Source organism: Daphnia pulicaria, chromosome 3, assembly GCF_021234035.1.
Source record: "Daphnia pulicaria isolate SC F1-1A chromosome 3, SC_F0-13Bv2, whole genome shotgun sequence".
Lineage (NCBI taxonomy): Eukaryota > Metazoa > Arthropoda > Branchiopoda > Diplostraca > Daphniidae > Daphnia > Daphnia pulicaria.
The window spans coordinates 10013136-10029472 of record NC_060915.1 but is presented as its reverse complement, the minus strand read 5'-3'; the positions used below and the strand labels follow the sequence as shown (position 1 = coordinate 10029472).

The window sequence follows — 16337 nt, the reverse complement described above, 5'->3', positions numbered from 1 at the left end:
GTTTGTTTGTTTTTATTGTTCTACTTTTCTAGTCTTCTCTTTCTCTGAACGAAAATATTGTGAAATGACGATGCCTATATCATAAAACGTTAGCAAATAGGTTGCCATTTCGTCTGCTGGCCAGAGTTCTATTCTTTTTGTATCCAGTCACTCGCTGCAAAGGATTCCACTGGGAATGTTAGCCAAAAGACCCGACCCCTACTGATACCTGCGCACATCAGTAGGATAGATAGTGGCGAATCTAATAAAAGACAATAAATGCGGATCTTCCGTCATTACCAGACGTGAGGAGACTGCCAATGTCTTGTCGATAAATCGTGGGCAAACACTATTAGTTTTGTAAACCAAAGATGGTTGGGCAGCAGCAGCAGCGTTGGCTGGATTGCGTACGTTGACTGATTGTCAAGTGCGCGTCTCATCTCAGCATATGAAGACGTTGAAGAGCTCTTGGGCTCGTCCTTCACCTTCCTGTGATATTGAGCGCAGAAGGGCCGCAAGGAGAGGAGGCGTCCAGAAACGACACGGAGAATGTCAGCTATTATATGCCGGACATATAATATATATATTGCTGATGGTCCCTCCACGTTATTGGAGTTACACGGTCGTCATTCGGCAACTGAAGCGAGTCATATAGGCGGTGAATGCACACGTCGACGTGGACATGTAGGGGCCAGTAATGAGGTCATCATCAGAACTAGAGCTGCAGAAATCCAAAACGGATCATGAAATACGTGCCCTGTGATGGCAACTTTGACGGCAATAAGCAAAGAAGGAGGAGGGGGGGGGGTGGAAGTTGCTGCCAATGCTCGTCGTTGTCCCGTTGTTCGTCCTTGTATTACAAAAACATGACGGGACGAGAGGGGGGCAAGACCGTCTTCGTGATAGATTCCGCTCCCGGCACTCCTAGCGACAGGGAAATATGAGTCGCTCTCCCGTACTCTGCTCGACTCTGCTCAACAGTGTACAGCGCATATTAAGGTCTAGATTGTATATATATTGTAGGTTCCAACGTAGAGGATAGTGTATAGTTGTGTGTGTGTTTGTATATATACAGTATAGTGTATCGTGGAGCGAGCGCTTGATATCGCTTCTCTACGGGCATTTCGGATTTCCGTTTCCTTTCGGGTTCTCTCATCTTAGGCAATAGTGCCGGGGCAAGTAGAGCCGAGACTTTAATACACTTGCAGCAGCCAAAATGTTGCTGTTTACTCTCTACGGCTATATGCTGAATAACTGTATTAATCCATATGCCGGATGTTGAACCAAAATGCCTATGTGTGCAAGATTCGACGATGTATTATTCTCTAATAGCCGTAGTCTACACTGGCGCTAAATTTATTGCATCCTTAGAAACACTTTAAAAAATGATGGATGTTAACCAGATACAGCCCATTCGTGACCCACCCTCTCCTACTCTCAACTTTCGACGAAAGAGTAAAACAATGTAGGCGGTTATCAATCAGTGCTACAAAATTCCGGTCATTTTCTTTCCAGCTGACTTTTAATGGCCGCCTTTCGAGCCCTTTCCTTATTCTGAGAAAATGGATTGGCGGGGGTGAGAATTACTTCCGAAAACGACTTGGTGGCATTACTTGGGCGTTACCGATCCCTGACTTATTTTTCGTTTCCTTTAGTCCAAAAATATCTTCAGTGCAGTTAGATGCGTTTTATTTAAATGTCTGGTTCTCTCGAATTGTTAAAGTAAAGTGGTTTCGCGATAATGAATTTGCGATTAAAACGATATTACAGACTTAGGTAAATATGGATTGCGAAGAACAGTTTTTGGTATGATAACAATCACAGAGATGTGCCGGAAACTTATCAATTTTAATGATTGGCAGAACGAACTGTAAATGTATAGTGAAATATTAAACCTTGCTATTTCATTAGAAAATGTGTTATATGAAAACACGAATTTATAATTTGATTTTCCTTGTTCATCTGACAGGTTCGATGCAGGGGCCGTACGAGAAAAAATTGCTTCATCATCTTCTCGACAAGTACAACGTCCTGGAGAGGCCCGTTTCAAACGAATCAGACCCGATACAAATCAGCTTCGGGATTACCCTGATGCAGATCATTGATGTGGTAATAATATTTCCTACTTTCCTTCTTCGTTTTCTTGTCGAATAATCGATTGGTTTCAAAGGTAATATGCTATTAAAATTTTCAAGAGGGGAACTAATAGGATGCGAACGTTGAAACCCGAGTCGGAATTTTATTAAAAGTGAAGAGGGGAAAACAAAATGGAAAGTTAAAATGTTTTTAATTTCGGTGAACAGTAGAATTTGAATAAAGTTATTGGGTTATGCATAAGCAGGAGTCTTAACGCTTTTGATCGTTATGCGAATTTATGTTTCAAGTCAAACGAGTTTCTATTTTCCGCCTCGACTGAGTCGTATAAACTTTTACTGTGTAGTATGTTATGGCCTATAACATTTGGGCTGAAATCGTAAAACATTTTTTAAAATCCGCGGCTTAAGGGCGTATGAAAACTTTATAGGCATGACAGCTCTATACAATAAGGAAATCAAGTCCAAGTCGTAGTGGAGGGGGTGGATGAAAGAGGGAGGAATCGATTTCTGCAAGGGCGACAATTGATGACAGATAGGAGATGGGGCCAGAAGCAGAAGTTATGTGCAGCTTAGAATACTGAAAAAGGGCATTCAAATGACGTGGAGCATCTAATATTTTAATAATAACGACCGAGATTGAAAAAATTGATTTGCGGGAAGGGTTTATTTGAATTTCAAATGAATCTAATTCAAATGGGTTTGACTTACATTTGGAGCTGAGATCGGGCTAATGTGATCAACTTCGCTTCTGTGTTGCGTAATGCCTTTTTATTGATTGATTCACTTTCTTATTGCCTTTGCAGGATGAAAAGAATCAGCTGCTCATTACAAACATGTGGTTAAAAATGGTGAGTCTTGCCTCGCGTTCTTATCTTGCTGACGATGATCAATCAAAGTGGTTTGCCGACAAATGGTCTTATTTCCTCGCTCGCTGTGCCTGATATTTGTCTCTGCCTTGTGGAGCTCGTTTGATGCCAATTGCGTCTTCTTCCAATTCCCCTTATTTATAAAGTCCTCGCTGTTTAATTGATATATTTTGGACGCTGGAGGCGAAACACGCCTGACGTGCTTGACGCATTATAATATCACGGGGAGAACAAAAGCCCCAAATAATAAAATAGGAAATGAAGAATTTTCTTGTTTCCCGACCAGCGGAGATATCGATTTACCTTACATTCCCATCTGGTGGGAATTCTGCAAACCTTTTGGCTTTATCCACGTTTACTACAAGAAAATATCTCTAACTGATTTTCTAATTTTAATCAACAATGTCCGGAGGAAGTCCATGATAGTATTTTTAATTAATTTCTTATTCGTTTAAGGCTGTAATAATGAACCTGCCATTCAGTGCGTTTTTTTCCCGATAAGTTTCGTCCGCCTGGAACTGAACTGTTGCATATCGTGAACTATGTAGATGTGTCGTAAGAGCCAATCGCAATTCCTCAATCCGCTGTCGCTGGGCTATTAGGTTCCGCCCTACAAACAGTGTACTATATTTACGTTGATTCGTTGATTTTACTTCTTTCTTTTCCATCTTCTCACGCCATTTAATCCGCGCAGGACTGGAACGATTACAATCTGAGGTGGAATTCATCCGAATTCGGTGGCGTCAAGGACCTGCGGATCCCCCCCACACGCATTTGGAAGCCCGACGTTCTAATGTACAACAGGTGAGCACTTTCCCTCGGCGTTCATTTCTTCTACTCTCTTTCTCTCTTTCGTCTCGTTTCCCTATATCTTTTAAGACGCTCTCTTCTCCACCGGTTTCGTTCCTCATCATTGATTCGCTCGGCAGTGTATAGAGACAGTATAGAATGGCAGTGGGCCGTATTGATCCACTAGCTTTGCGTGAACAGTTGCCTGTTCCGGCAACCGTTGCTCTCTCCCTTTCTTTTCTTCTTTTTCCCTTTTTCCTTTTTTTTCTTCGTCTACTTTTTCTTCTTCTTTTCTTTGTTTGCTTCTTTTGTTCCATCACCATATGATGAGATCTGGAGCCCTATTTTGGCTGTCGGCTAAACATCGAGGAACCTACAGCCGAAACCCGAAAGCAATAGCGCAGAGCACACGCCCATATAGTATAGAGTGAGATCAAACCAATTTGTATGTATGAGTTCTTGCATATACCAACAGACGTGTTGGGTACGTATCGTACACGTAACGATATTTGGTTGTCTCATTCAATGTTACCTACGTGTGATGTTCTCATCTTGGTTGCTGATGATATGGTGTGTCGGTGTGTCCAAAGGAGATCCAATCAGCCCAAGAGGGCAACGATAAGAAAAAGGAAAAACACGGGAACTGAAGGGAACAATACAGAAAAGAAAAGAAAAGAAAATAGGGGACTTCTGGGATAAAATACTGGGATAATGACAACATACGTATTTTCTCATCTCTTCTCCATCCTTTCGAGCCGGATCAGCTTCTTTTACGCAATTCGATGAGCCATGCGTGTCTATTACCTTTATCCAAAAAGTAACCTAAATGCGTGATAATTCACTGGGGGAATGCGCAAAAAAAGGATGGTGTTATTCGATTATGAAACTTGAGATTGGATGTTAATAATTCATTTTTCATGATTGCAGTGCCGATGAGGAATTCGACAGCACCTATCAAACGAATGTGGTGGTTCGGAACAACGGTAGTTGCAGTTATCTCCCTCCTGGAATTTTCAAAAGTACCTGCAAGATTGACATTACGTGGTTCCCCTTCGACGATCAAAAGTGTGAACTCAAATTCGGTAGCTGGACTTACGACGGGTTTCAGGTATTGTATACCATCTTGTGTGGCCTAGTCTAACTCTGTTTCATGTTCGTTGGGAATCGCAAGTAGATTTACAGACCAATCTATAACATCAATCAGTCATAATATGGCTGCGTATAAATTAATTTAAAACTGTTGGCTGTTTGAGGGAAACATGAAAGGCGAGTTGCTTTCTTGTTTAACTCAATTAGCGTTTCCGTTTTGAAAACTTCTGGTTGTGGACGGCCATCAAACTCAAAATACATATTTGCCAACCGTGTAGAGAAAATGGGGTTTAATCATTTGTAGAAAATCGATAAAGTTTCCTTTGCAAATTGTACTCATTATTCTTTGTGTGCACTCACAGTTGGATTTGACACTTCAGTCGGAGGAAGGCGGTGACATTAGCAATTTCAACACTAACGGCGAATGGGATCTATTGGGTATGGCCACTGTAACTACTGCACGCGTTTGTCACTTATTTTTATGTTTGGACTTCTTTCTAAGCGCGCAGCACTCCTTCAATTTTTTTTTCCTGTCATTGCTCTTTACTCATACAGAATGTGTTTGCCGCTCCCAATGGGAGCCGAGCATTGGCTGATATACGTAGATTATTATTATTCTATCTGTGTGTGCGTGTGTTAGTCGAAAACTAATTAGACGACCTAGATGTTCTAGATGACAAGTCTTTTGCGAGCGAAAGATCTTGAATTCCAACGTCGCTTTTATTTCAAATTAGAACATCAGAACTTTTTATAGCCTTTGCCTCCTATATCCTGTTCCAGTAGGTTAGTGGACTTCTTCTTCAGCACGTCCAAATTGAGAATGGAGGCGAGTCCACTCGTCTGAGACTCGACCTAGTTAGATACGACAATAACAGTCGGACGTGCGCGTACTAGAAAGAGTGTCTGCCTCCCTCACTTTTTCTTGACACGGGGGGCAAAGGCAAATGAAACGTTCTGATGAAGACCTTATTGTTCTGTTGATAGTGTTGAGCTGCTCTACGAAGCAATGGGCTGGTTTGTATCTAATAGAGACGTTGCACTCGCAGGTAGAATGTGAATCCGTATAGAAGAAACTGTAACTGTATCACGTTTCTCGGCATCATGCTGTAATCAATGCACTCTACTGTTACTAATGATAAGACTATCTCGATGCAAGGAGAGGAAAAAAAAGAAAGAAAAGAAAGAAAAGGAACACGGCTGAGGTTCAAGTCCTCTTCCTCCTTATATTGACAGCCATTTGGAGATTCTCATAGTGGAGCAAAAGTATCATCCATCCTTCCTCATTAGCTACAAGGCTTATAGGAGGGAGACTGTAAGCAGTGCGCGCACAGTAAGTGCTTTGGGTAAAAAATCAAACGTGCCACTTAGGCACGTCTCACAGGAATTTAAAGTATACATTTACAACTTTTCAACCAGCGCCCACCACCATCATAGCTTTTAACAAAACACAAAGTTGCTAATTTCGTTACAGCCGGGCACTCTACTACTTCGGTAAACTCCATAACATCGATAAAGTTATCCTCCCCCAGAATCCTCGAGGGAATCTAAAATCCTGGTTCTTCCCATTTTTTTCTTTTTTTTTGTTCGTTCTCGGAATTTTCTTTCTCTAAATTCCAAGCGATGGCCGCGAGTTCGCATTTCTTTTTTTTGAAATTTTCGTGGCCAATACGAATGTTGCAAGTTAAATTTCCAGTAATCAAATTTTACCCTGTTTCTTCTTTAAAATCTGAATTTACATTTACGATCCTTTTTCAATCCGATTAAATCGTTCAAAATTACAAAGAATTAAAAAGCAAAAGGTGAAATGAATCTTCCTTATTAAAAAACAACCGCCAATTTCATTAGTTTCGTTCTGGACGATTTCTCAAAAATGAATAATTTTAATTAAAGAAGCTAACTTAAAAACTGATGTTCAAATATTAAAGAAATTAATAAATCAAATTGAAATATTTAATAATAAATTTTGCTTGCTACAATTAATATCTGGCATGTGGTTGTTGCATGTAAAAAGCTTTTAGGAGGCATGGCGGTGCTTTTAACGTGCATGACTCATTTCCTGTTTTTTATGGCTTCCTTCCGCATCTTTTATATTTTTCTTAAAGCAATAGACCCTAATTGTTTTCCCTGTAAATTGATTAATGGTGATAAATATGATGACGATGGTGAAACCAGGAGTGCCTGGTAAACGGACATGGCAATACTACCCGTGCTGCCCTGAACCCTACGTGGATATCACCTTCAGCATCGAGATCCGGAGACGGACACTCTACTATTTTTTCAACTTGATCGTTCCCTGCGTGCTCATTGCCTCCATGGCCGTCCTCGGTTTCACACTTCCTCCCGAATCCGGAGAGAAACTTTCTCTAGGTAGGCTCTGAGTTCTATACAAGTCCTGCTGGTATACCTCTTTTTTCTCTTTTTTTTTTTACTCTATGACCTTTCTTAACTTCTCCTTCTTTTTTTGTTACATTTTGAAACTTTTTACAAAATTTTTTTTTCTGTCGGGTTCATCCATTTAACATCTAAAAAAAAAAATGCCCAGGCTGTGAAACAGCCCTGCTACGCTGGAAAAAAACAAACAAATCATTACGTCGTCGTCGTAGTCTAACCAACAGATTGTTTAGCAAATTTATCTAATGGCCGGCCTCTCAATTCACACCGTGTCCCCTTCCAAAATAACTGAAAACACATCCACTGACTATTGCTAAAGGATGTGAGCAACATTTACAACCCGTCTGCCCGTGTCTGGTGATAGTATACGGACGGAAACTATGTGTGTGGACATCAAAGAGTGGCCCAAGGTGATTCGGGAGTCCGCATTCGCCCCCGGCCAACGTAACGTCGGGTCTACATTATTGCTAATCCTTAAGCAGACTGCTGTACGTCCTCCCAGTAGCAAATCCACCCCATCGAGAAACTTTTTCAGCGACATAAAACGAACAGAGCGCCAGCTGGTCGGCTCTGATAGCGAGCGAACATTTCAGAAACATGTAGGTCCGTCCATACAGAACATTTAGGTGCAATGACGCGGGTAAATTGTCCCGAATGTATCGGTACTGTCAGCCCTTTGATGGGCAATTGGGCTCGCTCACAAATCTGCAGTCAGGCGAAAAACGAGAAACGTTTCAGCTTTAGTTCCGTGTTAATTTTAGCCTTAATTTTAGGAATGATCGACCATCCATGTGCGATACTGCTGAGAAATTCGAGTGCAACGTCTACGAAAACGCCAGAGTATCGGAGAATTAGGTTTATTTGTATTAATTACTAATACATTGGAAGAGATGTAGTAAGATGGCTAGAATTTTGAGCTGCCTTCGAGAAACTTTGCATAAGGAGAGAAGTTCATGCCATGTATTGACCAGGTGTGCCAGGCAAAATATCCAGTCACTTTTACACCTGCTGTCCGGAGCCGTACATCGACGTGACGTTCACTCTGCACATCCGCCGACGACCACTCTATTACTGGTGCAACATAATTTTTCCAAGTCTCCTCATTGCATCTATGGCGCTACTCTCGTTCACATTACCCAACGATTGCGGAGCCAAATTGACGCTAGGTATAGGAAGAAGAAGAACACGGAAAAATGAAATCAGTTTTATGATCTTTATAAAAGCTATTCGTAATAGTTAGAGAGCTAGCTCATAAAATCGTTGGCCGTTATATCGAACATCTATTTTTTTATTTTTTATTTTCACTCAAACTAATGTTTTCATAACGAATATTGATTATTCACAGACACACTCGAAAATAAATTTCAGCAACTATAGGCCCACGGCATCATCTTCGCAAGCGGTCTTTTTCTTTGTTCTTATATATTCCCAATGTACTATGCACACACACCCATGCATCGTCTAAACCTTTGTCATCAAAAGTGGGTCAACGCCCCTCCCTTTTAAAACAATTTTTTTTTGTTACAATAACGTTCGTTTCCATCATCTAAAATCAAATAATTTTTGAAAATATTTGTTTTTCTATTCGTCCGTCGTGGATTAATTTTGACTTCTTGAATTCATAGGCGTTACAATTTTGCTCTCCTTAACCGTCTTCCTAAATATGGTGGCCGAGACAATGCCGGCAACGTCAGATGCAGTTCCTTTATTAGGTACTCGGTCGGTGGTAATCATTAATGATTATGACGGAGGTGATCCCTTTGGTTACCCTAAACCTCGACCGAAAAAACAAACTACCATTTCAAACCTTTCCATTCACTTTCTCACATTCTAATTGAAACCTTGATAATCATCCCGATCCTTGCCCCTTGGACCCGCATCAAAGCTCAAACTGATTAGCGACGAGGCGAAGACAAATGACCAAAGAAAAACAAAAGAGAGAGGCTGGCCTGTTACTTGATAAGGTTTTTTTTTCTTAAAAATTCTCTACTGGAGGAGGGCGAAAACTAAAAGAAGCAGATTGCGTCTTTGCCTTCCGCCTACAATCAATCTGTATTCTTATAAATCGACGAGGGACACGGTGACACGTCGTCCTCACATAATCGGCTCGCGTGTCCATAGATATTATTAATTTCATCTATTGATAATATGCCTTTTTTTTAATTCCTTGGTTTTTTCGTTGTGCCATCAGCGCCTATTGGCTCAAGGGAAACTGAGGGAGAAACTGAAATGTCTGTAGAAAAGTGTGTATCGTTTCAACGTTATTTATCATTTGTAATCATCATGAATCATGAATATTTATTTATATCTATAATTATATATCCTTAACTGGTGCTTGGGTCCAGATACTACTGCGCTACTGCAGAGAGTACTAGACCTGTTTCAACAAACGCTAGATGGCAACCCTTATTGATTTTTGTGACAAAAAAAACCCACAACTTTGTTATTTCTTTTTCGCTTTCTCTCCTCGTTTCCACCTTGCCCGATCACCTACTAGGTGTCACCGTGCTCCTGTCGCTCACCTTCCTTTTAAACAGCGTCACCTCTTCCATGCCGCCGGCATCTGCACAGCCTCTCATAGGTAAAACCCAAAACGCATTGGCACAGCGAACACCACATAGCCCACCTTATTTTGTCCTCCTATTACCGATACCTCCGTAATCCTCTAAGTTTCAATTTGGCCCTTCTATACCAAACCACCCAAATACAAATCTCTTTGTAGCCTTCACGAATGGATGCTTGTATACACTGTATAGCAAACCAGTGTTACTTGGCAGTGGAGGAGGCTATGCAACTATCGTCCATTCGATTCCTGGCCCTCTAGTCCCGCTCCAGCGTGTCATTGATTCTTCTTATCACAATCCCACACAATCTGTGTACACAGACGCATACAGTGTGCATACGTATGCACAATACTTCGTTACACCCTCGAAATCAGTACTAATTCAACGACTTTTCTTTAGATTGCCTAGGCGTCAGTACGAACGGCTTGGAAACTTCTCGGACTAATGACATGTCGCATACTACTACTACTACTCCCACTACTGAACCATTATTGAGTTTTGTAGGATGTAGGCTCTTATGAATAGCCTAGTAAGGCTTTGAAGATAGAACTAACTTATATTGTTATCGAATTTGGGCTTAGTGACTTGATATAAGAAAATTACTTCCGCGCTGGTCAGCCTGTTAAATATCCTAAGAGCTATCCACACTCAACAAATATAACCTTTTTCGATTTGATGCAGGTGTGACCATTCTGCTTTCACTAACTGTCTTTTCGCTCATGATATACGACACATTGCCCGAAAGTTCGGACGCTGTCCCGGTCTTAGGTTAGCTCAAATACATTATCACACATTGTGTGCACCCTTTGCATAAGTAACCAAAAACACCCGTGCATTATGAGACAGTGAAAACGAACGTGTTCCTTCTTGTAGAAAATATCAAGCAAACGTGTTTTGTGACTCCCTGGTCCAGTTAAGACATTTTTTTTCTTCACCTTAATAAAGCACTCTCAATCAGAACTCCTTTCAATCATATCTATATTGAAGTTTCGATAAGTAAAATATCTTCATTGGATGAATTTTGAATTTACCCGAAGGAATGCCTTTTCATACTTTTTGAAAGGATTTGAAATTTAACCTAAATGAAATAAATCCCCAATATTTGATCGCACAATTTGCAATCAACATTTCATCCCCATTCAAGTGCCCATGATAATATACTAATTAAATCCCGATTACACCATTAACTGCATGGACCACACAAATTTCGCAGCAGCATACATTAATGACATTTTAACCGAATTTCTTTCAGTATAATACCCGATGATGCCAACACACTTTTGGCGGACGAGAAGCATATTCATATTCACGCAATTTCACCTTCCATCTTCATACTTCCCCTTTCTCACATTACTTCCTCTTTTCTTTCACTTTTACTCCTCTCTCTCTCTCTCTCTCCACTTTTATCAGCTCTCTCTCTCTTTCTCTTTTCCACCCTTGTCCAGCCCTTTCAAAAATACCATTTACAATATCTATTTACCTGACCGAAAGATTTAAAGTTTATTCTAAATTACTCTATTGCGGAATTTCATAGCACTACACAGATTTTTATTTGTACTTAGAATACAAACTGCCACACGAGAAAACAGTTTGTCTTGAAAAAAAAATTTTTTAATCAAAGAAAATGATCTGAGTTTTAAAGCGAAGCACTTTAAGCACAATAAGGTTCAAGATGACCGATGATCGCGCCCTCCTCCCAGTGGCCAAGTAACACGCGGCTTTTAGAATGATGTCTAAATGGTTCATCAATGTTCGAAGAGTCCGAAGAGGCCACTTAAAAAGCAGAGCATGCAACCCAAAACCGAAATGAATTCGTGAAAAAAAAATACCCTCACCCATCCATCCTCGATCTCTCCCATCACTCAAAATCCAGAACCAATCGCCTGCTTTTAATCACCTCCTCATTATTACATATACATATATATTCCACTGTTGGTATTATTGGTGTCGTTGAATCGTTGTCGTCGTCGTTGTTATGTTCCCGTTTGTTTGTTCTGTTGAATGTTTGGTTGCACTGGTATTTGGAGCAATTCTCACGTTTTATTTTTCCTGGCTTCTTTCCATGTACACCATCGGCGCCTGCTCAAATCTAAAATAAAAACACACACACACAAACAGGAACGTATTTCAACTGTATCATGTTCATGGTGGCCTCATCCGTGGTTTCAACTGTGCTTATTCTCAATTACCACCATCGCAATTCTGACACTCACGAGATGGCATCATGGGTATAAACTATATTCTGTGAAGCGCAAATTAATTCAATTGAACTTCCTTTTTCAAAAGAATACTAATATTGCGACGATTATTATTGCCATAGGTCCGAACGGTGTTCCTGCATTGGCTGCCCTGGGTGCTGCGGATGAGCAGGCCGACAGACAAGGACGATCAAAAGCCGGCAGCAGGGCCAGCGGCCAACAGCAAGCAGATGAAAGACATTGAAATGAAAGAACGCTCGTCACGGAGCCTGCTGGCCAACGTGCTTGATATTGACGACGACTTCCGGCAACATAGTTGCACGCTCAGCTCAGTCGGTAGTGGCATGGCCCTTAGCATGGGTGTGCCTACCGGGTTCCCAAGAGTCGTCTCCACTCCTAGTGGCGGCCTGGGAACTAATCAGGGTAAGATCAAACGCGCATAGAATACAACACTAACGTCTCCTCCGTTTAGAATTTTTTTACATGCGGCTCTATAAGCGTTTTCTCTGGTCTTACTAGGTCAAGACGAGACCATATCGCTCCACAACTGTTTCGGCTCCCACCGCGAATTGTCCGGTATCCTCAAGGAGCTGCGTGTCATCACTGAAAAGATTAGGACAGACGAGGAGGATTCGCGCGTGTGCAACGACTGGAAATTTGCTGCCATGGTCGTTGACCGCATTTGCTTGATCCTCTTCACGCTCTTCACCATCATTGCAACGATTGCGGTTCTCTTCTCGGCTCCACACATCATAGTCCCTTAAAACGGGAGGAAGAAGGAGAACACGAATACTTTTTTGTAATCTCGTCTAATAACTTCATACATATACCGCTCATTCCTAGCCGTTTTCTAGTTACGAGAAAAGCAGGCAGGAATCTCGCCTAACCCCAAAATCAAGAGTTGCTCCATTTCCCAATGTTTATACTGGACTTGGAGTCAATCTCGGACAAGTGTTCATCCATCTTCGTCTGCAAGGGCTTACAGTCGGACAGGCAGCAGCGGTCATCCATGGCGGCAGTAGAAGCGCTCGCTCGGATGTACAATTTATTTATTTTGTTTATTTTTTTACATCTAATAAGAAGAAGAAGCAAACATGATGAACGTAGAATTGTGCTCCAATCGTTCTCTCAATAATCTAGAAGTATAGTAGATTAACCTTGTTACGTAGGTTTTCGATTCGCCTCAGTCTTCGTTTCCTTCCGGTTTTGTTTCATTTACTCTCCTTGTATAGTCCATCTCTTCTTCTATCTCCACCGTTGCGTCGGTTAATTTCTCTATATTCCATTCTTCACACATTTGGGAGTCTACTGTTGCCAATTTTTTTTTAATGTCCTATCCCCCTATCTCTCTACCAGTGCCACCTTAGTAGTGTTACACCGAAAACAAAATTTTAAAAAAAGTAGGCTATCAACGAAACATTGTCTCGTTTTCTCACTCTAGTCTATGTCACTCTGTTATAGAATTGGAATCAATGATTGAACCTCTCTCTCTCTCTCTCTCCTTCTCTCTCTCTCTAAATACAGGAATGATATATATAAACATTGGCAACTGCTCTTCATATTTTACTCTCCTCCCCGCCAATTAACAACGGCTCAACGATTTCCTATGAAATTATATTCATACCGTATATTGCAAAATGTCAACTCCTCTCTCAATCAGTGCTTCCTCGTTCTCCTTCTATCATCACCTTGTTTTATTTTCACTGTGGATGTTTTTTCTTGACTACGTCCTCTGTTTGTTATTTCTCTCCATCATCGATGATGAATATATGCTGCTGTCTAAGGCACTTTGTATAGCCGTACACACGTCAAAATGCCTATCTTTTTGTCCTTTGGGTGTACATTGTTGGCTGGTGGCGTATATAGAAATGTGTCATCCCTTTCACGTCTGCGAACGTAGCCGTTTTCTAACCTGTTGTACCTCCTAAAGATTGTACAGCAAATGTTGACATTATTCTTTATTCTATCGGTTTCTTTTTTTTATGTTTTTTTCCCCCTTTCATTTCTTCCCTTTTCATTGCAAGGAATCAGAATTTGAAATTGTTATTCTCTCGTCGATTATGCGTTTGGTTTTAGACAAATGGATTGTGCGAGTACAATCAGAAGTATTTTAGCCTGTAGATCAGGTTCTATTGTTGAAGATACGACTGGATGATGTGCGCCAAACACGTACGAACATGCCAAAGTTCAATCGTTTACATCGTTTACATAGTAATAATTATTTTGAGACGAGTAGTGTATTGAAAGGGAGTAGATTGTTTTGAATTATAGCTGAGAGTTTTACAGTGTATTCAGAAATTTAGAGTAGATGTCTTCACCTCTTTTGGTTGGTCTTCTGCGCATATATTTCAATTTCCCTTAAAACTTACTCTTTTCTTGTTCGTTTCTGTTCCTTTCCATTCTCATCTTCGTCCTCTATACGCCTTGTTTTGTCTGTTATTTCAATCAAATATAATATTGAATATATTGTACAATATTTTGCGATTGCAATTTGAGGCCAAACTGCCCAGACCGTTCATCGTTATTGAACATTTCAAGCAAAACAAAACAAACAAGAAAAAAAAAGAATAAGATAAGATGTAGGATTTATAGGTACTAATGTGTGGGGAATCATCGAGCACTTCAAGTCACAAAACTGAATGGATGGCTCAAACAATTTTTGGTAGATGGAGAAGCGAACATGTTTTTTTTTTTGTTTTTTGTTTTTTCCTATTTCAACGATATCCCCCTTTTTCTTCTTATTCCAGCAAGTAACAAACCCACTTTCTTCTCATTGTTCAGTTGGCCATAAGCCATCTATGCAAACCAAAGAAATCAATCAGAAAATAAAGTAGGCATTCTCCAAAAGAACGAGGAAACTGCATTAGTTTTATTCTTTATTGCCGGTCTAAAGCACCGAGTCGCAATCGACTTGTTAGATTTATCAGACATTTTTAGACCATTCACAATTAGACACATCATTTTTCTAACCAACTTCTCAAATAATCGAACATCTAGGAACCTATACAACTAATACCCTTCTTTCTCCCGTGTCGAATCCACCCAAAAGACGGTTCATAAGAAGCTGCAGTTTCCTTCAATATCTTCTAACAAAAAAAACCCCCAAAAAACCCAATACCTTATTTGACTTTTTGATTACATATATACAATAATCCCCTGTTGTTGCCTTTCTCTTGTACATGAAACCTCTTGTGTTTTCTTTTAGTTTGGTGATCAATTTTATTTTGTGGGTGGGGATGATGGGGAGATAAACGCGTGTCAATAATATTGTTGTTGAAATACAGTCGGTATTAGCCAATGTTCATCCGCGTTTGTTGTTACTTCTCGGTCAAATCGGATGTTATAAATTATTATTATGAAGAATGTTTTTTCCACCGAGTTTTCGGGGGGGGGGGATTTGTTTGTACATCAAGCGTGTGCGTTGCGTAAGACTGAAATGAAGCACGACACGCTTTTCATCTCCCCTAAGTTTGAACGTCCATCTTTCTCAACTCAAAAAACGCGATATGAGTAATAACTGGGCAAGTTTTGCTCAATTTCAAAAGTCCTTCAATCTTTCCCGTTGTTTGCCCTTTTGCCAGAAACCCTTCTCCCCCCCCCCTTTTCTCCCTTCAAAAAGACTAGGACTATACTGTATATATGGGCGCGGTCGCATTGATCGAAGAGCCCTCACGCTTCTACTCTTCTTTTTTTATATATTCCTCTCCTCTTTCTCCCCTTTCTTCTTCTCCTTCTTCTTCTACTACATTACTTTATTCCCTACTTTCATCTTTTCCTCCTTCCATTCTTCGCCTCCTTTATTACAGACGGGTCGAGAAGACCCTTCTATCTATTTCTCTCGATTTTGCAACAGTATCTCCTCTCGGTTACATCACGAATAACACGATCAATAATTTTTAAATGTGCCGATCATTAGCATGTGCGAGGTCAACAGCTTTCCTGTATATTCAACCCAAAAAATCAATTCCGCTTCCGGCGGTCAGCTCAAAGCTATACACGCAGATTTAATGGTGCAGATATAAAACGAAAAAGAAAAAAATAACCCAAACAAATCCTAGATGTATGTATAGTATAGAGTCGATTATATTCCACGGGGCAGTTAGTAATAGGGCGTCGATAGTCAGCACTACTGGTGCGAATCGTACAATTGACGAGGGATTTAGACTCGCATTTCACAACCCACGAATGTATAGAGTATATAAGAAATAAGATAAGGGAGATCGACGGCGACTGGGTGTAAGGTTTTATGCTCATGCGCGTCCCTCCGGAGGGGGTTGCCGGTTGCGCACTGGGTCCTGCGTCGCGTGCTCAACGGCGCCCAGCACCGCCACGGTCTCTCATTTCCCGCAGCATCCAGCTGCAACC

At 40.7% G+C, this 16337-nt stretch overlaps 1 protein-coding gene across 3 annotated transcripts in view; it reads left to right on the top strand.

Moving 5' to 3' along the window:
• Nucleotides 1-15276, top strand: part of LOC124329330 (neuronal acetylcholine receptor subunit alpha-7-like) — a 57456-nt gene extending 42180 nt beyond the window's left edge. Inside the window, exons 3-13 of one of the 3 annotated variants that reach the window (XM_046788370.1) lie at nucleotides 1949-2088; nucleotides 2879-2923; nucleotides 3636-3745; nucleotides 4658-4838; nucleotides 5182-5257; nucleotides 6992-7186; nucleotides 8836-8922; nucleotides 11893-12002; nucleotides 12095-12395; nucleotides 12492-12771; nucleotides 12827-15276. In XM_046788370.1, coding sequence (XP_046644326.1) covers nucleotides 1949-2088; nucleotides 2879-2923; nucleotides 3636-3745; nucleotides 4658-4838; nucleotides 5182-5257; nucleotides 6992-7186; nucleotides 8836-8922; nucleotides 11893-12002; nucleotides 12095-12395; nucleotides 12492-12736 — 1490 coding nt within the window. In that variant the 3' untranslated portion in view covers nucleotides 12737-12771; nucleotides 12827-15276. Of the gene's footprint in view, nucleotides 1-1948; nucleotides 2089-2878; nucleotides 2924-3635; nucleotides 3746-4657; nucleotides 4839-5181; nucleotides 5258-6991; nucleotides 7187-8835; nucleotides 8923-9707; nucleotides 9792-11892; nucleotides 12003-12094; nucleotides 12396-12491 lie in introns of all 3 variants that reach the window. The other 2 variants (XM_046788371.1, XM_046788369.1) reach the window with 2 other exon arrangements.
• Nucleotides 15277-16337: the final 1061 nt, after the last annotated feature.